Source organism: Patella vulgata, chromosome 9 (genome assembly GCF_932274485.2).
Source record: "Patella vulgata chromosome 9, xgPatVulg1.2, whole genome shotgun sequence".
In the NCBI taxonomy this organism is placed as follows: Eukaryota; Metazoa; Mollusca; class Gastropoda; family Patellidae; genus Patella; species Patella vulgata.
This window is the reverse complement of record NC_065887.2, coordinates 18,083,434-18,111,346: the sequence shown is the minus strand read 5'-3', so window position 1 is coordinate 18,111,346 and position 27,913 is coordinate 18,083,434. Positions and strand designations below refer to the sequence as shown.

The following is a 27,913-nucleotide window of genomic DNA, read 5'->3' as shown; positions in this document are numbered from 1 at the left end:
CGAAATACATTGCCCAATGGTTGCTTTTCTCAAAAGCTTTTAGTTCCACATTTTGAAATTTTGAAATTTTAGGTAAAACATTTCTTGTTTATCATGACCCTGTAGGATGAAAAATTAATTTGGTTTGACCTATAAGCTTGTATTTTGCTTCCTTTGTGGATATTTGTATATGTATATACAAAAGTAGGATGTTTACCTAATTTTATTTAATTTATTTCATTCATTTATCAAGAAGTTTAATTGTTAGTTCTTAGGAATTAAGTTTTTAATTGTTTAATATTATTATTATTTTGCAAAAAAATGCCCAAGGCACATCAGGACTTTAATTCCTTATGTTACACCTCATCATTGGTTGAACAATGTTTTAATATTTTAGATAAACAATACCTTTACCTGTCAGTCATTAATTATTTTGTTGATTACCAGGTATTTAAATCAATATGATACTGAATCAAAACAAAAAAACCCCTAAAAAATTGTTTTTTTTTACACTGATCGAAGTATAACTTCAATTAAAGAAGACATTGAGCATTGGATATTTGCTGATTGCTATCATTTTACATATTTGTTACTTCTGATCTGATTGATATCAATTTAAACAATGTGTTTGATAATTGCTGATAATGCTGAATGTTTTTTTTTAGATGGAAATTATTCGTCTAAGTGAAGAGTATGTGAAAGCTTTAGCGAATGAAAATGGCAACATGGTGGATGGACCTTATGCTGGACGATTTACAGCTTATGGTAATAAATTAATAAAACAAATTTTTATGGAAATTTCCTGCATGTAATGCTAAAGAATCTGTTTTATTAAACCTAGGGGGGTGGGGGCTGAATGGTTAATGCGCCAAATAGTTAACGCATGCGCATTGAATCATAAGCTCTGTCATTGAGTCAAGTGACGTGGTTTTTCTTCGGGTCCTCCAGTTTCCTAGCTTTCGGTCGAACGGATGTTAAATCCCATTTCTCTCTCTTTATTAAACCTTTTCCTCAGGCCATTGACAGCGTCAGGCCATTGATATGCCTTAAAAATGCTTTGATCAATTCTATCAGACTACAATCTGGGGCCTGTTTCACGAAATTTTAACTACGATAAAATCCATATTTTAGTAATTTGATTGGATAATACTAGGTTGATTTTAGTGCTTAGCCAATCAAAATTGAAGTATCTACTAAAATTTGGATTTTAACTTTAGTTAAGATTTCGAGAAACAGGGCCCTGTTTTTTTCAGTACTACAATCTGTTAGTATTACTCTATTTTATTACTCTATTACCTTTGGTCCTTGCTCATGATCTTATAAAACCTTGAAAACTGGTTTGTTAATTGGAACAACTTGTGTGATGATAAAATCACACAACTGAAAAATATATGTTGTTTAGCGAAACCCTTGAATTAGATAGATTTGTTTTTTTTTCAGTATTTTTTTTAGTTAATTTTAGCACACTTTTAAATAGATTTTTTTTTTAGCAAGACCCCTAAATAAAGTAGATCGTTTTTAGCAAGACCCTTAAATTAAATAGGTTTTTTTCTTATCAAGATCCTTCGATGAAATAGTCGTTTTTTTTAGCAAGACCCTAAATTAAATAGTTTTTTTTCTACCAAGACCCAATATTAGATGCATTTAATTTAAATATGATATTATGAGGCGAATACATCACACCACTCAGCCACCGAAAAGCCACTCAATTTTCAAATAACCTTGTTTTTTTAGAGGATGTTAAATCATAAAAATGTTTTTTTGCCAAAATACCTCTTTTTTTTTCTCCAGATTTGAAAAAGACAATGGCAGTACTTCTAGAAAGTATGTTGGAAAGATTACACCGATTGGAGAATTTCCTTAATGTTGTGACCAATGGGACTATGCTTAACAACACACAAAACATTTCATCAAAAGACAAACAAGCTTCTTTCATACTGGCTAAAGGTTTGATTGTGTTCCTAAATTACAATAGTATCGCGAAAGGACTGTGGTATACAGTATACGTCTATTTCTACCCCCACAAAAGAGACAAAATACCTTCAAAATATCTCAGAACTCACATGGTCATTTTGATCTCTTAGGCCAGTGATTCCCAACCTTTTGTTGGTTGTGACCCCATTCCAGAAACCAGCATCTTATTCCAATCCCTTGAAGAACAAAGTCGCATTTTACTATGAAACATCATCATCATTTACTACAGATCATAATGTTGTAATGAGAGACTGAGGATAGAAATCGTGAGCGTGAGGGAGATAGGAAAGATGGCAATGTGGCAAGAGGTGTATAGATCAGATATTTATATACTTTTCATGAAAACATAGAATTTTTTCAAAAGTTTCAGAGTAGTCTGTACGATGCCATGAAATCGGAAAAGGGGGTAGTGGCTGAATTTATCATTTTAGAAATTTTTGAATTTTTGGCCTAGACTTGTTCATCAATACTAAAGTCGGTAGGATAAAAAACATAGTCTCAATTATCCAGTTTTTAATGTAATCATCAATGAGCAGCAGATCGGATTCTAATCCAGTAAATATCGCAGGCTAGCGATGACATCGAGAATTGATTATGGTTTGGATAAGTTAATTAATATCTAATTAATGATTTAGATAACATTTCAGGCCTAAAGAAATACCTACAATTGGCAGATTTAGCTCTTGCATAATGTATGTTTAATTAAAATCTGGGAAACGATTATTGGCCATCTGTATCGTTGGGGCTTTATGGATCTTTATTCTGAAATCTGAATAGTTGAGTCAAATAATATATGACAATCTTTATGTTTAGTCACTTTAGAGGCAATTATTGACATTGTTTTATTTTAGATTTAATAATGGGAATCAAAGAAGAATGCATCCTTACTGAAGAAGATATTAAGATGTATCCCAATTGTCGTTCTAAGATGTATGTAAGTATATTGCAAGAAAATTCTTATAATTTCTTTCTTATATGTAAGTATATTCTCAGAGAATTCTGATATTTTTTTTCTTACATGTAAGTATATATTGCCAGAGAATTTTGATAAATTCTTTCTAACATGTAAATATATATTCCCAGAGAATTCTGATAGATACCTCCTACATGACACATTATCCTATCAACATTGTATTTTACTTCCTATTCAAATTACCCAAAGCAAATTAACTGAAGCAAATTGGTTTGCATCCATTTTTGGGTTCAGACAAACAGGCCTAGATTTCGTGTAAATGGACAATATATATTGGTTCATCTTGTGGTTTCTGCAAGATGGGGGGGTTGGATGGCCGTAGGGTTAGCATGTGCTCGCTGTATCATAAGGTCTGTCATTGAGTCAACTGGCGTTGTTTCAATCCCCCGGTTGTACTTGACAAGGAGAAGGACCGCCAGTCTAACTTTGTGGGTTTTCTGCGGGTCGTCCGGTTTCCTCCCACTGCTAAAGACCCCTATGCGCTAACAAATTATTGAAATAACCTAGTTTGTGTCGAGTGGAAGTTAAACCCCATTTCTCACTCTCTCTCTCTCTCACTCTCTCTTTCTGCAAGATGTCATTTAATGTCTCACTAGACTAATAACTATGTTGAAATATTGTGACAGCAATGTAATACCGAGGTTGTGGACCCTCCAGAGGTCACAATATTTATCCAATTTTGATGAAATTTAAAATATATGTTTATAACCCAAAGATCTCGGTTTCTGTCCTTATTTATTCATATCAGACCCTAACTTCTTCGATTATGTCCCCTGATTGTACGAAGAGTCATGTTTTTTTAACTTCTTCTCTATCCATCTCTTGCAAAATTTGGGTGTATCGTACATGGCAACCGCTGGTTTATCAAGGCAAAGCTGCTGTAAATAATATAAAATTATACCATAAAACTGAGTTTGTGTCAAGTGGACATTAAATCCAATGTATCTCTTTTTCTTTTCTTTATAATTTTCAGTGGATGAGCAAAATGTGGAAATCAGATAATTGTTATGCTTCGTATGGTGTAGATGGTTCTGACTGTTCCTTTATTATGTATTTAAGCGAGGTTAGTAGATGAAATTATAACATGGTTATATGATTTATTATAGAGCCTATATTTGAGGTATAATTTAATATGAGTAACCATGATTTGTAAGGTTTACTTCCGCATGATTTAAATCTTATACTTCTTACACAATTATCTGAATAGTTGTTAGACCAATATCTGTGTGGTATCAAGCGTGACATATGGCAAACTTTTAATCATAAGCACAAAGCAAGCTTCTCTTAATTCAACTTAAGTGTTTTTCTCAACAGAAAGTCATAGGCTTGGACATCATTGTCAGTTTCCCTGATTAAACATACATTGTGCAAGAGCTAAATCTGCCTATTGCAGGTTTTTCTTTAGGCCTGAAATGTTATCTACATTATTAATTTAAAATTTAATAGTTCAGTCATATTTTAATTTAAAAATTGAGGAGCGAGACTTAGCTTTGAGCAACCAGTACGGTGGTTGAAATTATTGCACACGTCTTGTCAAACCCTCAAAGGCTAATATCTTCACTCACAATTGAGTAATTTAAATGAAAGTTTCAAATTATTCATTTTTGATCTATTATAGCAAGATTGGCTAGCCCTTTATCTAAATCTTACATAATGTATCTTTAAAAATACCCCAACAGTTGCTGTGTTAAATGATAATAAGCAAAGCCTTGATCTTTCGTTTTAACATTAAATTATTAAATGGTGCAGAGGTTCTAATCCATTTAATATCTAATCCATCATTCGATTATCTAGATTGTTGATTATAATGTCAAAATAATAATTTGAAGCTAGAAAAACGACCTGCAATAGGCAGATTTAGATCTTGCATAAAGCATTTTTGAATTACTTTAAGCTTTATCTTGATGCAATAGGTTGAAGGTTTCTGTCCTAAAAAAGCTTGGAGTGGTTCTAAACAATTAAAGCTAAAAGATGGCGGTCCTGCTAACAATGTAAGTATTTATATAATAACTAATAAAAGTAAAATACATAGCAAATAGGACCCTGGTTTCAGACTTAACTGACAGTAGTGACTTTTTGGCAGTGAAATTGACTGGCTAGAGAATTTTACTGTCATTCAATTTAAATGCCATGAAATTAAGTATTTCAAGAATTCCTTTCCTTAAAACATAATGATTAATGTGAAAAATATAGTTTTAAGGGTAAGCGTAAAAAGCGCTTAATGATTAATTTAAAAATAGAGATATTCACATATATTTTTTAGGCAAATATTAATGTCAGTTTAAACAGTTTAATGCAGTTATTAATAGACCCCAATGAGAGACAGGGATATGCCTGGATACGTATGAGAATTACACGAATGTGGAGCCGATGGTCGGCAGCTGCTACAAGATTAAGTAAACATGATTATATGGCTAACAGGAGCAAAAAAAAGGTAACCGTTAGTTTCTTTTTTTGTTAGCTTTCCTGTTTTTATTCGTGTTAGCTTTTCTGTTTTTATTCATGTTAGCTTCCCTGGTTATTTTTTCATGTTAGCTTCCATGTTTTTATTCATGTTAGCTTCCCTGGTTATTTTTTCATGTTAGCTTCCATGCTTTTATTCATGTTAGCTTCCCTGGTTATTTTTTCATGTTAGCTTCCATGTTTTTATTCATGTTAGCTTCCCTGGTTATTTTTTCATGTTAGCTTCCCTATGTTTTTTTTCATGTTAAGTTCCCTTTTTATATGCCCACTAAGTATTGTTAGATCGGTTAGAGAGCTACATGTATCAGCCTGTCATTAGTTTAGTCATGCCCATATTTTCAATAGTGGACTAATGCTAATCATAGCTTTAATCTCTGATTTTCTGACCAGTCATATTCTGGAAAGTTGACTCAATTTTACCATAAAATGTGATATTCTGGAAGTTTAACTAAATCACCTAAAAAATTTAGTCATCCAAGGCAGTAGTTTAAGGAATAAGCGCATGTATATGCCATTATGATGCATTCAATGTTTATATAGAAATGGATATTTTTCATTGATTTCAGACAAATTGTTCTTACGTTGTGCCCCAAAATCAACACATTCACATTCACCGTAAATTTTGTTTGAAAATATTTATAAGATATTATACAGTCTCTCTAATATATGAACATGTAATATTTTATTAACTGAAAATAATAAACTACAAGGTACAAATAAATTTTATAAATGTTAAATAACGTTTTAACAAAGCAATTACAAAGAGACAAATCAACCTCTTAGTACAAAAAGGAACTATAGCCACAAGCCCATACACACTATCAAACACCCACAAACCCAACCATGCTATCTACACAACATATACAACCACTCACACACACAGCACACAGACTACAGCTATTCACACACACAGATAAATCACTTACCATATATACCAGTACTTATTATACCATTTGAGCGACTATTTTAGCAATAATATACAGGAGACTTAATTATGAAATAGATGGTAATCAAAGCCTTTACCACTCACAGACCCTTTGGGACAGTTTACAAATCTTAGCAGACCCCCAAATCTGTATTCAGATTTTACATATTAGGACTCATAGCATGTGCCACAACTTTTCACATTAATCGTTGAAAAAACATAAAATGGGCCATCTTACTCTGTAAGTTATGAAAAAAATATGCTTGAAACTACATTTATTTTGAAATGAAATGAAATAGGATTTAACGTCCTTATCTCCATCGACTGGGTTAATGGTGACAGGCATACGCCATACAATTAGCTATGGGAGTATTTTAGCCTGGACAGCAGCAGTACGTACTAGGTTATTCTTATTTTGAATTCATACTGTAAAGGTTTTTTTATGTACATGCATCAGACATTGAAAGTTTTGTATTATGTATGATAAAACACTCTTCACAGGCGTCTTCATGGGTGCCACCATTTTTAATCCGGGAACTTGAAAGTAGTTCCAATGGCAGTGTTCATTCTGACAAAGACATAAAACTCCATTGCAATCTATAATTATGTTATATCATTTCAAAATTGCCACCTGCTTATCAAAAATTCTTTGCGTATGGGATTTCCTTGAATCTTACTGTCAATTCTGTCTGAGTTGTATATGTTATTTAAAATGTCATCATCGTGCACCAATTTAATTTCAACATACAGACTAAATTGTAAAATATAGATAATTAAACAATGGAATGAAATATGGCTTAACATCCTACTTTTCTGCACCAACTGGGTTAATGAAGACGGGCATACACCATACAGTGTGCTATGAGGGAAATTTTGTCCAGGCAGCAGTGCTACTGCCTACTCTTAATTCAGATTCCAATTCTCAAGCATATTCCTTGGATGGACAGTATCTTTGTCCTCAGATTTAGCACATATCCAACATAGCACACATGATATAACTACAATCGAAAATGTTTCTCTGAACCATTATTAAGAATCGACCAAATGGGAACCGCTCTTTAAAACTGTACTTGGAAAATTATTTTAAGTAATGAAGCTAAGTCTATCGACCAAATGGGAACCGCTCTTTAAAACTGTACTTGGAAAATTCTTTTAAGTAATGAAGCTAAGTCTACAAGAGGCACTTAAATTATTAAAAAAACGTCCAATGTGTTTATTGCCAGTCTTTTTATTTAGTTCATTTCTTCTTACTAGCTTCAGCTAAGCAACAAACTTGTCATGATTAATTAATAGAATATAAATGTTATTTTGGTAGAACCAGAGAGAAATCAATATTATATTGAAAGGCTGACAATGTTTGTATTTGGTCTATACAATGTTTTTTCATCTGTCGTCCAAGTGATTGATAAAATAAAACTGTTTCATCAACAAATGTAGACTGACCATTTCCATTTTTCAATGCTTCAATGTTTGCTTAAGACATGATTTTGTAATTGAAATGTAGAGATGAACATGTAGGTATGTCTAATATCAAATATTTAAATCATGTTTAATATCAAACATTTAAATCAATGTTCAGTATCTAAATTAGCTCACAATCTACCAACACATTCAACACTGTAACCCAGGTATCATTTAATCTTGTGTATCTAGCACTAATTTCGTTCACATTCGTTTAATATCAAATCTTTGTTTAAAAATTCGTAAAAATAGTTTAAAATCACCAAAAATCATCTAATTTGTACTTTTGGCAGTTTAAAGCTGACCATCCAATTTTGATAATGAGTGATTGAGAAATTAAACACTTGTAAATTGGACACTCATTATCAAAATTGAATGGTCAGCTTTAATCTTGACAGAAGTACAAATTAAACGATTTATGGTGATTTTAAACAGTTTTTATGAATTTTTAAACAAAGATTGGATATTAAACGAGGGACATGTTGAAAAATTAGAACTCATGTACTAAATATGTTCCCTCAGAAAATAAAATTAAATCCATGTTCCAAATCAAACATTTTGATTATGCCCAAATCATACCTAATATCAAACATTGAATCATGTCTAATATCAAACATTTGACTCATGCCTAATATCAAACATTGAATCATGCCTTGTATCAAACATTGAATCATGCTTTATATCAAACATTGAATCATACCAAGTATAAAAAAGTTACTGTATATAAAACATGCCTCTAAAATTTGAAGTATGCCTAATATTAGACTTCATTAAAATCATGCCTAGTATGAAACATTTAAATAATGCCTAATATCAGACATTGAATCATGCTTAATTAAGTAGGAAAATCGTTGACTGTATTCTATTACTGTTTGTAGATTTTGGTACATCTTGGTCTCCTTTCAAAACAATCTGGTTGGAAATTTGCAGAAAATCAGTTTAAAGGTGAGTGATTAGTAGTATAATTAATCAACAATATGTGTTTGTCTGGTTATTCAAGCAGAGAGTATATACATGTATCCATTAGCTACATTATCAATATACCAGACGCTTGGGACACTATTTTCAGATAGGCTTACCTTATGAATATGTAAAAAAAATTATCGATTTGGTGGTTTACAGCCTATTTGCCTTTAAAAATGCCTTGATTTTTATTTCCCAAAAAACACAAAAGCAGAAACTTGAGATAGTTGCTATTTAGCTTTGTTTTATTTAAATCAATAAATTACACTCACCTTTTTCTGAAAGTGAATGTTGCTGTGTATACTTACTTAAAGTTACATGTATAAAGTTGGACATTCTATCTAGCTTCTCCACCTATTTAAAGACAGTCGATTTTTTTTTTTTCAAATACAGCATATGTTAAGGAAACAAGACTACCGGTAATACAATTTTAAACCACCATATTATTATACGCCCACATTTAAATGTGGTCGTATATTAATATTGTCGTCGCCCCCATCTGTCCGTCGTTCCGGCGTCCACAATTGCTTGTGGACGCTCTAAAGGCTAAAGTTAATATCCGATTGACTTTAAATTTATACACAGTGTTTAAGGTCTTGAGACGAAGAAGCCTATTGATTTTCAGCGATTTCCGATAATTACTGCCAGAGTTATGGCCCTTGATCACTTCAAAAAATCATTGACTTTCAATTTATACACAGTGTTTAAGGTCATGAGACGAAGAAGCCTTTTGATTTTCAGCGATTTCCAATAATTACTGCTAGAGTTATGGGCCTTGATCACTTTGAAAAATCTTGTGGACGCTCAAGAGGCCAAAGTTAATATCCGATTGACTTTAAATTTATAATCAGATTTTAGTGTATTATAAATGTTTCCTTACGAAAATTAAAAATATGTGACAATTCTTGTTGACTGCCCGGACAATTTAGCTGCTGTGGGCGTATGTTTCGTTGCCTCGCAACCTATCTTTGTCTAAAATCATCATGATCTACATGTACAAGATTTAAACACAATGCTTGATAAAGACAAGAGGATCATCGTTGAAACGTTGCATGTTAATAAACCATTAAACAGGCATTATGCAAGAGCTAAATCTATCTATTGCAGGTCTTTCCTTTAGGCCTTAAATATTATATAAACTATTAATTAGACATTTATTAACATAAGATTGTAATCAAGTCTTGATGCCATCAGATGATTGAATTTAAAAATGGTGAAGCTAGGCTAAGTCTCGAACAACCAATACAATGGTTACAATAAGTGCACATAATCTTGTCAGACCTTCAAAGGCTGATATCTTTGCTCAGAATAAAGTAATTTGAATGAAATTATCAGTACATTCATTTTGCATTATCTATTTTTGAACTATTATAGCAAGAATGGCCAACTTTTTATCAAAATCTTACAATGTATCTTTAATTGTTATTCCATAAATACTTTTAGTGTGTTACTGTTCAATTTCTCAAAGAAGTAATAAATGTTGTTTTTTTCCTTAGCAGGATCTAAATTTTGTAACTAATCCTAGCCAACTGTTATTAGCTCTGTTCATAAAACACAATAAATGCACTTGGGTCAATGCCAAATATAAAAACAAATTTCTTTTATATTGATACAGTGGATCAATTGTGTGGAATACACTTCCAGAAACAGTGATTCTGTGTCAATTTTTAAAGCCAAAGTGAAAACCTGGTTATTTAGTCACTATCATTAACAATCCAAAATGACAACATTTTCTAGCGCCTAGAGCATTCCCTAGTATTATTAGATAAATCAATAATATTGAATATATGTGAAATGGTTGTAAGGGATACTAACATGGTTTTGACAGAAGCAAATTTTCTAACTCTTCATATCTTTAAAATAACTTTTTTTTTTTTTTTGCGATCTTTTAGGTGGACCATTAGGAGAATTAGTGCAATGGAGTGATTTGATTTCTACGTTGTATCTATTGGGCCATGATTTAACTATAACCAGTGAAGTGGAACAATTAGTAGAGTAAGTACAATTACACTAAAACTCCATTAGTGATTAAAAGCTTAAAAGGAAAGTTCAATGTTTGAGTGACTTTACTGTTGTGATGATCCCTACCACTATACATGTAATTATGGTGTGTGTGTGTAAACGTGGTTATAAGATATGGTTACTATGTAGAATTTGATATGACTAGGATAAAGACCACTTGACTCCATGACAGACCGTGTGATTTCACGTGCACGTATTAACTATTTGACCACCCAACCCCCTGACAAGAATCTTTCATCCCAAATTAACCTGTGTTCTTATCTAGAATGTATCTGGTACTGTTCCTTTAAAATTACCTGTTGATTAATGATGATTACGACTTGATGTCATACTGTAGTGAAAACAAATAAAACTAGAACTAAGGAGTACTGACATGTTTCGGGATGTCACGTCATGTCACGTCACATCATGCTTTGTCACATCATCATTCAAGTTACACCTTAGATTATTGAGTATTTTTTTGTTGACTAGAAGGCAAAGATATATTATATTTCTTTTTTTTATACACATTGTCCATCTATCCCAGGGGTCACCAAACTACGGCCTGGCCCACCGTTGCATGCTGAAAAAAAGAACCCCATGCTTTAGCTTCTTACACTTCTTACATAACACATATTGTACACAGAGTCAGTAACATCACGCGCTATGGCTTACTTTTTATGCGATTCAATTATGTGATATAACTGTCTTATTACATCCTAAACTTTGTATAAATGTATTTCCCTAATAGCACATTAACCCAGTTTAGGAGCAGAACAGTAGGATTCATTTCATTTTATTTCATTTGTATAAATATTCTAACTTGGTGCTATTTTGGTAAGATTAAAATATTTTATTATTTTTTTATTATTTTGTGTATTTCATGTATTGATAAATAGATAGAATGATTATCCTTATTTTTTGTGTACCTTCTGTGTATTCTGTATTCGGTGTATTGTATTGAGCCCGTGCTCGACATTCTGTCAGTTATATCTGACCCACTATATAAAAGTTTGGTGATCCCTGATCTACCCGGAACAGCCCGGAATATTGTGAAAATAATTATAGAGATGCTGTTTTGGGTTAACAAATATGGCGTCGATGACTTAACCAAAATGACGTCATGCTGCCTCCACGTCATTAAAGCTTCTTGGGTTCCAGCTCAACTGTACATGTATAAACATTGCTATTTTGACAAATTTACAAATTGACCCATATATCTATACATTGTTTCAAACACATGTAGCCTAGAACGTTTTGATATTCTGCTTGAATTTCTTTTTTTGTTATGGTATTTATGATATTATTGATTGTTAAAACAATAGGAATGTATTTATAGCTAAAACACGGTCTATGGTTTTATTATCAAAGATGTTAATAGAGGGTTAATTGTTGAATATGGATTACTTATTAAATATACATAATGGGAGATTAGATAAAGAGCTGGCAATTCTCACAATAATAGTTAAATTGATCCACTCTGAACCAAGATTTTAGCGATTGAATTTTCGGCCTAGCCTCGATCATACTAAAAAAGATAGTCTCGATTATACATTTCATGGTTAAATCTTGAATGGAAGTCGAACAGCAAATCGGAACTTAATCCAATAAACATCGCAGGCTAGGGATAACATCGAGAGTTGATTATGGTCTGGATATGTTAATTAATGTCTAATTAATAATTTAGTTAACATTTAAGGTCTAAAGAAAGACCTGCAATAGGCAGATTTAACTCTTGCATAATGTATGTTTAATCAATCGTAATAATGAATATAAAATTTGTCGTTGATATGAGACATGAGCCATAAAGAAGTGTAGGAAGGAAGACGAGGATATTAATTTGTCATGAGACAATGACTTACATGTAGCATACATATTCTGGTACAGGATATTTATTGTACTCTACATAATCAAAAGCATAAAATTACCCCAAAATAGGTCACCTAAGACAAAATGAAATTTTTAAACTTGACACTTTAATTGTATGCCAGAATAATTTCGAGCACCATTTGTAATAAAGTGACTCAATGAACATATCCAACAGGAGAATTGTACTGCTCGTGTAGAGTGAAATAAAAGTAGGACGTAGTGTTGCAGTCCGATTTTACTAGCCCAGCTCGAGCAGAACACTAGGACGTTAAACAATGAGTATACATTCCCCAATAACACAGCTAAATCATCCTTTTGACTTCAAATGTCATATTATTTATTATTTAGACATTTATTCACGTGACAAGACTATAATCAACTCTCTAGAGCATCGGATGGCGAAGATTTAAAAGGATTAATGATTTAATTTTAAAAGAGCGAAATTAGGGCTAGGTCTCAAATAACTAGTATCATGGTTACAATCATAAACAATATGCTACATCATCTCAAAACTACAAACAGTAATAACTTCGCTCAGAATAAAGTAATTTGAATGATATTGTCAATATATTCATTATCTATTATAGCAAGAAAGGCCATCTCTTTATCTAAATCTTATATAATTTATAATGCATCTTTAACAGAGTTTAGTACCAGTATATTCCTTAATAACACACTGTGAATACATATAATTATATACTGGATTCCTCAATAACACTGTGAATATATATATTTATATACTGGATTCCTAGATAATGTAAAGGGAATTTGCTGAAAATTTCAGTCAAATTGATCCACTTTGAACCAAGTTTTTAGCGATTGAATTTTGGGCCTAGCCTTGATCATCATTACTTAAGTCGGTACAATAAAAAACATAGTCTTGATTATCCATTTCATGATTAAATCATGAATGAAAGTTTTAATCCAATAAGCGTCGCAGGCTAGCGTTGACATCGAGAGTTGATTATGAGCTGGATAAGTTAATTGATGTCTTAATTAATAATTTAGATAACATTTCAGGCCTAAAGAAAGAACTGCAATAGGCAGATTTAGCTCTTGCATTATGTATGTTTGATAATATAATAACTAAGCATTGTGAATAAAGGAATAAGATCAGTCTGAATAAAATACAGATCCTATTTCGTTTCGTTTTTTATAGTACAAAATTTGTTTTATTTGTCTGTACTACACTAGGATCTGGATTCTGGAAGAGTTGTTATATAACCTGTGTTCTGGATAGTGTGAGGGATTAGCCAATGAAACCATCTGTTACGGCGACATCAACGCTGATTGAATAATCAATGACCGACGTCATAGTGTCAAAAGCCGTTAATACGAACTCTGACGCGACCTGCCCGTCTTCATTAGCCCAGTTCGGAGCAGAACAGTAGGACGTTAAACCCCATTTCATTTCATTTCATTTCTGACGCGACCTTTTACTACAACCAGTCAGATCTTCATGTTGTGTAGGCCATCAAAAAATGCAACGAAATATAGATCTGTATTTTAATCAGATTGGAATAAGATGAAAGAGCCAAGAGATAAAAGAGTTTTCTTTTGGGGTTGATATTTTAAAGGTAGCATTTTGTAGTTAGGTACTTCTGTAAAGATAGGAGCTTATGTGGCTCTGTAAGTACATGTATGATGTTGGCTCGCTAACCAGGAAATCTCCGATATGCTGCCGGTGTAGGCCAAGAAGTTTTGATTCCCCGGTTGTGCATGACAAGGAGTAGGGTCGCCTGTCCAACCTCGTGGGGTTTCTCCAGGTCCTCCGGTTTCCTCCCACTGCTAAAGACCCCTACGCGCAAGCGAATTATTGAAATAAAATTGAAGCATGTGTTAGTCCTGAAATGACCTGGTTTGTGTCGAGTGGAGGTTAAACCCCATCTCTCTCTCTCTTCCTCTCTCTCTCTCAAATGAATCCATGGTGTGAGCCGGCCATAACCAAATTTCCATGCTTGATTTATTCTGCGTCATTGAAGTGAATGCATCTCAACAAAAAGATAAAGAATAATATCTGGTTTATAATGTTCCCAGTATTTATAAAATCTATTGTTTATTTTTTGTGTTAATCAATTATCCATCTATTATTAAAGTATCGTATTTATTGTTATCTGGTTTATAATTCTTTTATTTCAGGATATTGTCACACCTACCTGCTGCCAAATCACCATGCCAAAGTAGAAAAGAACTTCCAGTTCATATTATCTATACAGATATTGTTGGTCTTACACAGTTTAAAAAACGAGTGAAGGGAGGTTACGGGAAATTTAGGTACCCTTTTTTTATATATGCCCACATTTCAATGTGAGAGTACTATGTCGTACTATGTCCGACCGTCAACAAAATCAATGTTTGAAATAAAAAAAAGTACATTAGGTGAAAGCTAAATGAGAGGCTAAATGCCACCAGCAATTTATTTTCACACAAGCCAAGTGGCTTTACTGATTATAAATTCACAACAAGTAAAATCGCTCACATATATCACATTATTGATGGGTTGGATGGCCGAATGGTTACCATGTGCGCGCTGTATCATACGATCTGTCATTGAGTCAACTGGCGTGGTTCCGATCCCTGGTTGTACGTGACAAGGAGTAGGGTCGCCTGTCCATCCTCGAGGGTTTTCTCTGTGTCCTCCGGTTTCCTCCCACTGCTAAAGACCCCTACGTGCAAGCCAATCATTGAAGTACAATTGAACCATGTGTTAGTCCCAAAATGACCTGGTTTGTGTCGAGTGGACATTAAACTCTCTCTCTCTGTCTGTCTCTGTTGTTATGTGCTTAAATAAACCTTTATGGACTGGCTGGTAAGAAAATATTAACAAAAATATTATTGATTTTATATTACTAAAACACATAAAGATACTAAGAAATCAAATAAATTAAATACGCTCGTATTATTGATTTTATATTACTAAAACATATAAAGATACTAAGAAATCAAATAAATTAAATACGCTCGTATTATTGATTTTATATTACTAAAACATATAAAGATACTAAGAAATCAATTAAATGAAATATGCACATAATTTTGGGTCAAAATGACTTGTTAGATAGAATAAATGGTACCTTAAATAATGATCGTCTGAAACTCTATACCTTTATTCTGGTTTCAACATTATTATTTCATACTGTTTAACAACAGTTTTTCTAATGCTTTCAATACATGGCAATCCGAAGGTCTAGAGTGTTGATTATGTGAATAAATGTCTAATAATTCGTATAACATTTGAAGCTAAAAGCCAGACCTGCAATAAATAGGCAGGGTTAGCTTTTGCATAATGAATCTTTAATTAGTAAAATTCTTATTGTCGTTTTTTTTTTTTTTCTTCAGTTGCCTGTTCAGAATATTGGATAGTTTTGGAACAGAGCCAGCCTTTAATCATCGTAATTTTGCCAAGCAAAATAAAATCTTAACATCATGGGGAGGACAAGATTTATTGCCCAGACAGTTCTTTACAATGTTTCGTAAGTTAAACAATTATTAAATATCCAGATGGTTATTAATTTCTTAAATAAATTTAAAAAGCAGTTAATAAAAATGTCTTGAAATATATGAATTAATGCCAGAGAAAAATCCCAAATAGCTTGCCTGAAAATATTTACTTGAATATTGAGCTGTTTGGAAGTGATAGCTAGATTTGCTTATCAGGGTTCCTTACCTTTATCTTGTGGTGGTCGAGATGGCCTATAGTGGTCTAGAGTATCATGCTTCAAGCAATAGCTGGTGTGAGTGTATGTGCCTTCTCAGCCTCAGGAAAGGCGCTTGCACCATGGACCTTATAATACATATTAAAAAAAAAGAACTTGTCAACAATATCATGTGGAAGCAGGCATTAAACACTAATAGAGGAGGAAGAAATCTATTATAAAAGTCTTTTGATACATGTGGTATAAAAGTATTTTGATACATTTATGATAAATGTATTCTTTATTTTGATACATGTATTATGAAAATAGTCTTTATTTTAATACATGTATTATAAAAATAGTCTTTATTGTCCCCCGCCTTTCGAAGAAAGCATGGAACTATTAAAATGAGTTCGTCCGTCTGTACGTCCGCCCATCTGTCTGTCTGTCACACTTTTTGGGACACAATAACTCTCTTTCTAATTGAGCTAGAATGTTCAAACTTGGTGTAGGTGTTTATTTGGTCAATGCCTTGATGGAGTTCAAAGATGAGCATTTTCTGCTTAGGGTAAGCAGAGATAAGCAATTTGATTGGTTGATGCTTTGGGATAGATAACTTTAGTTCTAATTAAGTGAGAATGAGGACACTTGGTGTATAGCTTTATTACATCAATACCTTGACTAAGTTCGATAATGAACTTTTTCTGCTGAGCGTAAGCAGAGCGATAAGCAATTTGATTGGTTGAGACTTTGGACAATAACTCTCCTTCTAATTGAGCCTCACTGTTAGCTTGTGTAGTTACATGTATTATAAAAATAGTCTTTATCTTTATTTAGATAAATGTATTATATTTATAAAAGTATTTTTACTTCGATACATGTATTAGAATGTATTTTTTATACATGTATGTTTATTTTTGATACATGTATGTTTATTTTTGATTCATGTATTATAGAATAGTGTAATTTATTTTGATACATTTTATAATGATCTTTAATTTGATAACAATCTTTATTTTACAGCTCATAGTCCCGATAATTCTTTTATGGGTTTTGTTGTTGAACAACATTTAAATAATTCAAATGTACGCTCTACAGACCGTAAACAACAAGCTGTTGTCTATGGTAAAAATGACTATATGTGGAAAGTAAGTTTATTGTCTTAATCCCCTTTTCTCTCCTTATTCGTTCTGAAAGTAGATCGTAAGCTAGTTGACAAAATAAACCTTCTGAAATTGTGACCAATTAGTTGTGACCAAAACAAAGTCTCACAAATTGGAATAAAAACTTCCTGAATTATCATCACATTTACACTTTTATAAACAAACAAGCGGTTGCCATACACGATACACCGAGATGGACGGGGATCTGGGAAAATCGATAGGGCTCACCCTCACATTGTTCCAGTGCCTCACATCGAATATGAACCTGTAGCCTATATCGTGTTCACAAGGTTTTTGGAAAAGTTTGGTAACTCAGAATATCACAAACCGTGAATATCGATAGAATTTGTCGTCTCATGACCCCAATGGTTCACACCAAATTTGGAGAAAAAAACATGGTTGAAATGATAGCCTCTATCGGTTCCACAAGGTTTTCGTGGGGGCTTAACTCCGGAACTGAATGTTGCGGAATGCTGATTATCGATAGGAATCATTCTCTGATGTTCCCAATTCATCATACTAGAAAGCTCACAACCTTTGTTACTCTGAGTATGCAAGGCCATAACCCAAGCAGTTACAGTTGATACAAATTGTCTGCGGACGATTTGTCCTCAGGGACGAATTTTCCTAGAGCCGATCCACAAGGATACATACTATCTTTTCAAAGCATGGATTTATGATTTTTCATTTCGACTTCAAGACAGGTCCATTAAAATAGGCCTTGCCATGTTTTGATTACCTACAAGATGACATGGTAGTTACATCATGGGTTCGAATCATTGAAATTGAGCAGAAACAAGAATGCTGTCGGCTCTAGGACAATTTGTCCCTGAACAATTCGTCCCCAGACAACTGAATTAATCTTTGGGTGACCAAATGGTTTAACAAGTACTCTTTAGATCATAGGGTCTGTAAAGTACCCTACATGCAAGTGAATGATTGAAATTAAATTGAACCATGTGTTAGTTCTGAAATAACTTAGTTTGTTTCTCTCTCTCTCTTAATTCTCCCTATTTTCGGTGTTAATCCTTCCGTCTGCATGATGTCCAAGGATATATTCAGATACATGTGAAAATTACCAAAAAATCGAGAAATGTCGATTAGTTAATAGCTGCACCAGATTTACATATTTATCTGTATTTTTATAGGGAAAAGAGAAGTATTTAGATGTTATTAAAGATTTTGTTGAAATTCATGGAACAGTAGCAGGTGATAAACATGAAAATGTTCCTAAATATGTGATAAATCATGGAATATTAAATGGAGCTGATCTTCATAAATTATTATCTGAATCCAAGGTTTGTTGAAATTATGACTATTTTTTTCTGTAGTAATCTATACTATTGCTGAGGGTGGGGTAGTCAAATGGTGTAACATACACTCTTTAGATCATTGGATCTGTCATTGAGTTATGTGGCGTGGTTTGGTGGCCGAATGGTTAGCACGTGCGTGCTGTATCATACGGCCTGTCATTGAGTCAACTGGCGTGGTTTCGAATCCCCAATTGTACGTGACAAGGAGTAGGGTCGCCTGTCCAACCTCGTGGGTTTTCTCCGGGTCCTCCGGTTTCCTCCCACTGCTAAAGACCCCTACGCGCAAGCGAATTAATGAATTAAAATTAAACCATATGTTCGTCCCGAAATGACCATTGTTTCCAATACTTGACCCCAAACAATAGGGTCAGTGGATCAGAAAATCTTTTTATTTTTAATTTCTCTTTCCGTTGTGGTTTGTATTATCCATTTCCTAGTATTTCTAGTTTGATTACTGTGTAAGGTTCTTGAAAATAAACCAAAATGTGTTGGAATTTGTCTAGAGAAAATAGGGCCTGGGGAAATGGGAGCAAAAAAGTTTAGGTTCACCGATTTTGGCTTAAAATAATAGGGTGTGTCGGGTATTAAGAAACACATGTATTTTTTATTTTGGCCTAATAGAACTAAACTGTTAAACTCTTTAACTCATTTTAAAATTACGTGTACTCACATGTTCATATTACTTACTATGGGGTGACACGAATCTATCAGAAGCAAAGAATACTTATATTATAGTTATTACTTATATTACATCAATCAAACAATATATCTAATTATAATTTATATGTATATAGGAGTTACAACATTCTGATTAAAATAGAGATCTATATTTTGTTTCGTTTTTTGTACGCCCACATTGAAATGTGGTCGTATATTGTCGTCGCCGTCCGGCCTCCACAATTGCTTGTGGACGCTCTAGAGGCTAAAGTTAATATCCGATTGACTTTAAATTTATATACAGTGTTTAAGGCCATGAGACAAAGAAGCCTATTGATTTTGAGCGATTTCCGATAATTACTGCCAGAGTTATGGCCCTTGATCACTTCAAAAAATCTTGTGGACGCTCTAGAGGCCAAAGTTAATATCCAATTGACTTTAAATTTATACACAGTGTTTAAGGTCATGAGACAAGGAATCCTATTGATTTTCAGCAATTTACGATAATTACTGCCAGAGTTATGGCCCTTGATCATTTTGAAAAATCTTGTGGACGCTCTAGAGTCTAAAGTTAATATCCGATTGACTTTGAATTTTATACACAGTCTATTCATTTTCAGTGATTTTCGATAATTACTGCCAGAGTTATGGCCCTTGATCACTTCAAAAAACCTTGTGGATGCTCTAAAGGCTAAAGTTAATATCTGATTGACTTTAAATTTATACACAGTGTTTGAGGTCACAAGGCGAATAAACCTATTGATTTTCAAAGATTTTTGATAATTACTGCCCAAAGTTATGGCCCTTGATCACTTGGAAAATCTGGTGGACGCTCTAGAGGCCAAAGTTAATATCCGATTGGCTTCAGATTGAGATTAAGATCTTGAGACGAACAAGTATATTGATTTTCAATGAATTTTTATGACTTGGAACAGCTAAATCCATGATACAGTATTAAAAGTTTTGTATACAAACCGTTAGCATGGGGCAGAACTTTATAAAAACCAAACAAATTCTAATGGTTTTCTGAGTTGTTTCTTTTAATCAGATTTTAGTGTATTATAAATGTTTCATTACCGAAAAAAGTAAAAATATGCGACAACTCTTGTTGACTGCCCGGACGATTTAGCTGCTGTGGGCGTATGTTTCGTTGCCTGGCAACCTATCTTTTATACTTTCGATGACCTACACTGCATGAAGATCTGACCAGTTGTAGTGGGAGGTCGCGTCAGGACTCGTAAGGACGGCTTTTGACCCTATGACGTCAGACATTGATTAATCAATCAGATTGACGTTTCAAGTGGTTTAGCCACAGTTCCGTGCATCGAATGCCAAGGAGTCGCAGTAACACATGGTTTCATTGGCTAATCCCTCGTGCCATCCAGAATGCAGGTTATATAAAACAACTCTTCCAGATTTTAGTGTAGTACAGACAAATAAAACAAAATTTTGAACTATAAAAAACGAAACAAAATAGGATCTGTGTTTTAACCTGATTGGAGTTCCTGAGTACTCTTTTGTATTTGTATAATGTGTATGTGTGTTTTGTTCTTTATTTTGTACACGTAAATGTGTTTAGATCATATTCCACCATTTTATATTTATTATCTGTTGAAATATTCTATGTTAGTAGGAAGCCGCAGTGGCTCAGTGAGTAAGCTGCTGGCTCGCTAACCTGAAGGTCTCAGGTTTGCTCCGGGTGTTTGCCGAGAAAGACCCTCAGGATTTTCCGGCATTGTTTCCCCTTGTCAGTTGTACTGGACGGATGGGACAAAAAACCTAAGTCCGGTGTATGACTGCACGTAAAATACCCATGACAGTTGGAATTTGAAAAAAGAGTAGGCTGTGAAACTGTATGGTGTATGCCTGTCTTCATTAGACCTGTCTGTGCAGAAAAGTTGGACTTAAAAAATAAAATGGGGTTTAAAGTCCAACATTCAATCATTTGAAACATTCTTATCAATTAATATTTTATGAAGACAAAGCATTTATAGTTTGTTAGAACTTTTGTATAATCTGTTTATATTGTACAATTTAATATTAATGCATTAGAACAATTTAATATTAATGCATTAGAATTAGTATAAACTAAATTAATCAATATTGCGTATTTCCCAAATGACAAGAGTAGGAAATTTAAGCTGTTAATCAATAAACACTTTGATTACTTTATTTCAGATATTTATAGGTCTTGGTTTCCCGTTTGAAGGTCCAGCACCATTAGAAGCTATAGCCAATGGTGCCATCTATATAAATCCAAAATTCATTCCTCCTATAAATAATAAAAATTCCCCATTCTTCAAAGGCAAACCAACCCAGAGACAGGTGTGTTTCAATGTTTTTAATCATACTTAATATATCACCTTCAGCTTTGTACTTTGAAAAACTACAAGTTGACTTTTTAGAGCTTCTGTAACTTGAAAAGTTAAAGTAGAGACTAGAGAGTTTACATGTTCATAATACAGTGGACTCTGTCACTTCCGACATCTGAATACTACGGCTTTCTGTGAAATCCATCATCATTTTCATGTCCTGATTTATTTCCTTATTACTTAAACCAAAAAAGTTTTGAGTGTTCTAGATTCTGAATATTTCGAATTACGACATCAATCAGCGGTCCCTTCACACAATTTACGTACAGTTAACATCGGATAATCCGGCCTTCAATCAGTGGGTGTTAACCGACAAGCAATCACCAATCAATTATCTGTGTTGGTCTTTTTTGATTACCTTGATAATTTTATAATTTGTTGAAAAATTCAATTGGCCGTACTCCATTATCCGACGTTTTAAAGCGAAAAGATGAGTGGTTTAAGGGCGGGGACAAAGCACAACCTGTCAGTCAATTTGTCTGCCAATCAATTGGCCATACTCCATTATCCGACATTTTAAAGCGAAAAGATGAGTGGTTTAAGGGCGTGAATAAAGCACAACCTGTCAGTCGATTGGTCGGCCAATCGTAAGGCTTTGATGACAAGTGCTATTTAGTCAACGAATATATATTTAAATTAAATTGTTATGCAATTGTTAGATATAATATAATAAAATTTTGAATATACAGAAAGCTTTTTCATATTTTAAGTTCTGTGTATTCGAGGCTTCATTATAATAAAATTTCCGGTATTCAAAGGTACAATAATACTTCCGACATAATTGAGTATTCCGACATGCTGTCTAATCCGGCATATTGTATCGATCCTATACGATGTCAGAATGGACAGAGTCCACTGTATATTCACTGTTATTATCCCAGTATACTCTACAAATAGAAGTAACAAACTGGTTTTTCTTTCAGGTTAAGGATGTGTGTCGGTACATACTATACTAAATTCATTGAATTATTAATCGGGGAAAATATTTGCTAATGTAGTTTCAGAGTTATACAATTATTGATATACACACATTAAAGATACATTATGGGAGATTAGATAAAGAGCTGGCAGTTCTCACTATAATAGTTAAAAACTAGATAATGTAAAGGCAATTTGCTGAGAATTTCTGTCAGATTGACCCACTCTGAACCGAGAATTTAGCGATTGAATTTGCGGCCTAGCCTTGATCATCATTACTAAAGTCGGTACGATAAAAAAACATAGTCTTGATTATCCAATTTTTGGAATTAATCATGAATGAGTGTTGAACAGCAGATTGGATTATAATCCGGTAAATATCGTAGGCTTGCGATGACATCGAGAGTTGATTATGGTCTGAATAAGTTAATTAATGTTTAATTAATAATGTAGATAACATTTCAGGCCTAAAGAAAGACCTGCAATAGCCAGATTTAGCTCTTGCATAATGTATGTTTAATATATTCATACCCACTCTGTAGATTTAATTTGTTTAAGTAGCAATTAGTAACTGAATGAGAATAACACATGACACAATTATATGGAATACAAATTACTTTAAAGATTATTTCTGGCGATGTTTTGACAAGGGTTTTCTCCTCTTTATTAAACATACATTATGCAAGAGCTAAATCTGTCTATTGCAGGTCTTTCTTTAGGCCTGAAATGTTATCTAAATTATTAATTAAACATTAATTAACCTATCCAGACCATAATCAACTCTAGATGGCATCGCTAGCCTGCGATCTTTAGTGGATTATTAGCCGATTTACTGCATAACTTTCCTTCACGATCGTACTTTATCGTACTTAGTCTGTTGGGTTATGTATATTGAATTTTTTATTGATAACTGCTTGGCACCGTATACCAGTGTTTATACACGAAGCTTGATCACTTCAAAATATCTTGTGGATGCTCTGAGGCAAAATATAATATTCGATTGACGGACGGACGGGGGCGACGACAATATACGACCACATTCCAATGTGAGTTTATAAAAACATTGTGATTGTTTATACTCCGATGAATTTGTTGTTAATCTTGTGTATCATATGGCTACTAAATGTGACGTCATCAAGAGAGGATAGGTCATGGTTACCATGGCAACCGTATTTAAAATAGTATCTAGGTATAGTATGGATAGTCTCAGGGTACTACAAATGTTTTTTTCAACCGAGGAGCATAAAAAAAAACGTGATTACCAAAACAAAATGTCTTTCTTCACGGCTAAAACATTGAAATTGATGGTTGCCAAGGCAACAGCTGTAACAGTCACTTTGGCTGAATTTAAAAAATGGCACCGACCAATTTCGAAAGTTTGGGTTATAACGAACATTTTGACGGTGCCAAGTGGTTACCATTTTTTTCTACAAAACTGATTTGAACTTCATAACCCTACAGACTAACTGACTTTAGTAATGATGATCGAGGCTAGGCGGAAATTTCAAATGTTTAGTTCTCGGTTCATAGTGGATCAATTTGAATGAAATTTTCAGCAAATTGCCTTTACATTATCTAGTTTTTAACTATTATAGTGAACACTGCCAACTCGTTATCGAATCTCCCATAATGTATCTTTAAGCAAAGAATAGGGCCATTGTAGGACAGTAGTCTAATAATGTCTTCTTAATGATCAAGTTATTATAACTGTCGGGCCATTTTCCGGTTCGCATAAACTTTAACAAAAACAAATATTTTAACTTGTATGTATCTTTCAGCTGACAAGCCAGCATCCATATGCTGAAGAATTTATTGGTGAGCCGCATGTATATACTGTATCTTTAGATAATTTAACTGAAGTTAAGGAAACTGTACAGAAGATATTAAATAAAAATGAGGTTAGTTTTATCATGGTATATCTTTATACAATCGAAATTGTATACACCTACGTTGTCATCTTCACTGTTCATCAGTCCGTTGATGCCCTAGAGGCTAAAGTTCACGTTCAATTGATATTTATAGAAAGTGTTCATGAGATGACAAAACCTATTGATTTCTGATAACTACTGTGGGAGTTCTACTTTTTATGCATTGTAAAGATTTCTTTTATGGCAGTATCCCCTGTTGGATTCTGTATTACAGGATACAGTGACTCTCCCCAAACCTTCCTTGAATGTGTGTGAGGTGTGAAAACATTGTTCAAAATTCTAATTTCATCCATAGTAAAGGCAACATATTGCCAATATGTGGTTGGCACTATCATTTATTCATTGAAATTACAAATTACCTTGCTATAGAATTCATTAGTAATTTTTATACGCCCACATGGAAATGAGGTTGTATATTGGCGTTGCCTCCATATCTCTGTCCGTCTGTCGTCTTGTGAACACTCTACAGATTACATTTATTATCTGATCTTTTTGAAATTTATATATGTTGTTTACTTTAGTGAGACAACTAAAGTAATCATCCAATCTGTATTTAATTTAAGAGCATTATTTAAATTAGTCAAATGAAGAAACCTATTGAGTTTCAGCAATTTTTGTTTATAACTTTCAGAATTATGGCCCATGTTTCACTTTGCTGAACCTTGTGAATTCCTTATCAACAAAAGTTATCGTTGGATCTGTATGAAATTTATATGCATTATTTTAATTAGTAAAACAAAGAAGCCTATTGGACAAGTGCTGAAATAAGCGTCCGGACACGGACAATGTCCGGGCGAATTGACCCCTTTTGACAGGCCAAATTGCCTTTCGTCCGGACATAATTGTCCGACCGTGTTTTTGTAAAACATTAAGTCAAAAATATTCAAGTCGATCGCTATTTATGGTGAACACTCTTTCGTAGTAACGACAGATCTACACACCAGAGCAGAATGATTGACAGCTGTCAGCCTTCACCTTGGAAATATCAAGGGAAATAATTTGAACAACTGGAGGCAAACCACATTATCTACTACATAAATGTTAAAACCCGTTTACCTGCTATTCAAGGCCATGAGTTTAAAGTAGAACAATAAACTAATATAGCCTTATTTATATCGCTAACTTTGACAATCTGTGTTTCATCCATAACGGCATTACCCCCCCCCCCCCCCCACACACACACACACACACTCACAAAAGTGACAAAGTCGAAAGAAAGAAATAAACATTCAATGTTTTTAATTTTTCTATATACCCCCCCCCCCCCCCTCCACACACACCATATTTATATCGTAGATTGGCTCTCACAGCAGGATTTTTTTTTATTTAGATTGGCCCCAAGACACGATTTTTTATTTAGATTCGTGTCACAGCAGGATTTTCTTCAATGATCCCAACAACAGGATTTTTCAGATCAGCGTACACAGCACGATTTTGTAAAGATTGCATGGTCCCGTCTATTTAAATTGTTATAATAATATTAGTATTTCTATGGCCCCAATGATTTTATATAGATTGCCCCTCACAGCAGACTTTTTATTCGGATTAGTCCCCACAACAGGAGTTTTCTTTAGATTATCCATCACATCGGGCCCCGAGTTCACAAAGCATTCTCAGACTTAAGTTAAGAATTTACTCCACTTACAATTACTGTTTATAAGAAATTCTTTGATCCAGAAACACAAAACTTTGCATAGTTTCTTATTCATGTATTTGATACATTAAAACAGCAAAGGTTTTATAAAGGGCTATATTTTAGTTAAAATAATTAAGGCGAACAATTTGGAGTAAATTCTGAACTTATGTCTGAGAATGCTTTTTTCAGTTTGGCTTTCACAGCAAGATCTTTCTTAAGATTGGTGCCCACACCATAATTCTCTATAGATTGCCCACCCCTCAAAGCAGGACTGATTTATATTGGTTCAGATTGGCCCTGATCACAGCAGGATGTTCAATAGATAATCTCTTAGATTGGTCCCAACAGTAAGATTTTCTATAGATTACTATTACAGCATATTTATTACCATTACAGCATATATTATTACAGCATATATACATAGTGCATCCTTTCATATACCGTGTTCAGGGGCACTTTACAAAGTGACAATGTAACCCCCCAAAAAAAGCAAAAAAAAGCAAAATTATGGACATAATTATCAGTTGTATACATGTACTGTGTCAGTTAAGTTAAAGCCTGTTGTTTAAATAAACGTGTTTATTAAACGAATGTAGAGATCAATATAAAGGTATAAAAATTGTTATAACGTCATTTAATTCACTTACTGGGGGCATGACGTCAAAACATATCGTTACGATGTACAGCATGCCGAGATCAAGCTGGCATACAATAAGCTACCATACAATAAGGGACAATCAAATCAGCATACAATAAGGAATTCTCTGGATGACCAAGACTTCAGTGAAATCACGTGCTCCGTATGGGCTAATCTAAGCCTTCGATAAATAAAATAAATTGAAAGTAGTCTATTTTTAGTAACTACGTCATTGTTTGATGGCGACAAATTTTTTGCTCAAAATAAAAAGGGGTTTATCTCTTCTAAAGTGTGTTATTTTGAATGTGCCAGAAAATAACAAGTATATTCAAAGAGCCATTGAAACTAACTTTCCGGTGATGTATGACACGATAACTGGAATTTCGTATTAAGACCTTTATTTTGACATTAACCACTCGCCACATCCCACCACTCGTATTCAGTTAGTCCAGGCTAGGTCTAACTAACTTTGATAATTTTTTAAAAAATAAGTATACATACATTGTGCCTAAAACAAATAAGGTATAAACTAAAGAAAGGATTGACTTTAATTCTCAGTATAGATATAATTATTTTGGATTAAGTCCCGCATTCTTACTTCAAATATCCCCCCGCCCTCCGGTTCCCTTCAACTTTAATCTTTTTTCAGGTATGCATATATAAGTGTGCCAGAAAATTATTTACAGATTTGAAAAGGCCAAGGAAAAAGGGACATACTTTTAAATGATGCGTACCAGAATTGCTGTAATTTCGTATTAAGACCCGTATTTTTACTTTAAATACCCCTACCCTCGTTATTTAATAGGGTTTGTACCACCCAACTTTGATCGTTTTTTAAGATAGGTAAATATGAATGTGCCAGAAAATTATTTATATATTTGAAGAGAGCAATGAACAAGCTTTTCAGTGATATGTAACATCATCACTGGAATTTCGTATTAAGACCCGTTTTTGAACATTAAATACCCCCCCACACACACACACACACATAATCATAGTAATAGCATCAGCCAAATTTGATCTTTTTGTAAGGTAAGTAAATATAA

The 27,913-nt window shown here is 33.5% G+C and overlaps 1 protein-coding gene across 3 annotated transcripts in view; it reads left to right on the top strand.

The window, feature by feature from the left end:
• LOC126831976 (alpha-1,6-mannosylglycoprotein 6-beta-N-acetylglucosaminyltransferase A) overlaps positions 1-27,913 on the top strand; it is a 115,142-nt gene that overhangs the window by 24,995 nt on the left and 62,234 nt on the right. For 2 of the 3 annotated variants that reach the window (XM_050562642.2, XM_050562644.2), the window contains exons 3-16: positions 645-744; positions 1,771-1,926; positions 2,805-2,887; positions 3,900-3,989; positions 4,840-4,917; positions 5,190-5,360; positions 8,654-8,720; positions 10,631-10,733; positions 14,748-14,882; positions 15,948-16,081; positions 17,267-17,391; positions 18,555-18,704; positions 21,555-21,701; positions 24,445-24,564. In XM_050562642.2, the coding sequence (XP_050418599.2) occupies positions 645-744; positions 1,771-1,926; positions 2,805-2,887; positions 3,900-3,989; positions 4,840-4,917; positions 5,190-5,360; positions 8,654-8,720; positions 10,631-10,733; positions 14,748-14,882; positions 15,948-16,081; positions 17,267-17,391; positions 18,555-18,704; positions 21,555-21,701; positions 24,445-24,564 (1,659 nt within the window). Of the gene's footprint in view, positions 1-644; positions 745-1,770; positions 1,927-2,804; positions 2,888-3,899; positions 3,990-4,839; positions 4,918-5,189; positions 5,361-8,653; positions 8,721-10,630; positions 10,734-14,747; positions 14,883-15,947; positions 16,082-17,266; positions 17,392-18,554; positions 18,705-21,554; positions 21,702-24,444; positions 24,565-25,225; positions 25,719-27,913 lie in introns of those variants that run through there. The other variant, XM_050562645.2, reaches the window with a different exon arrangement.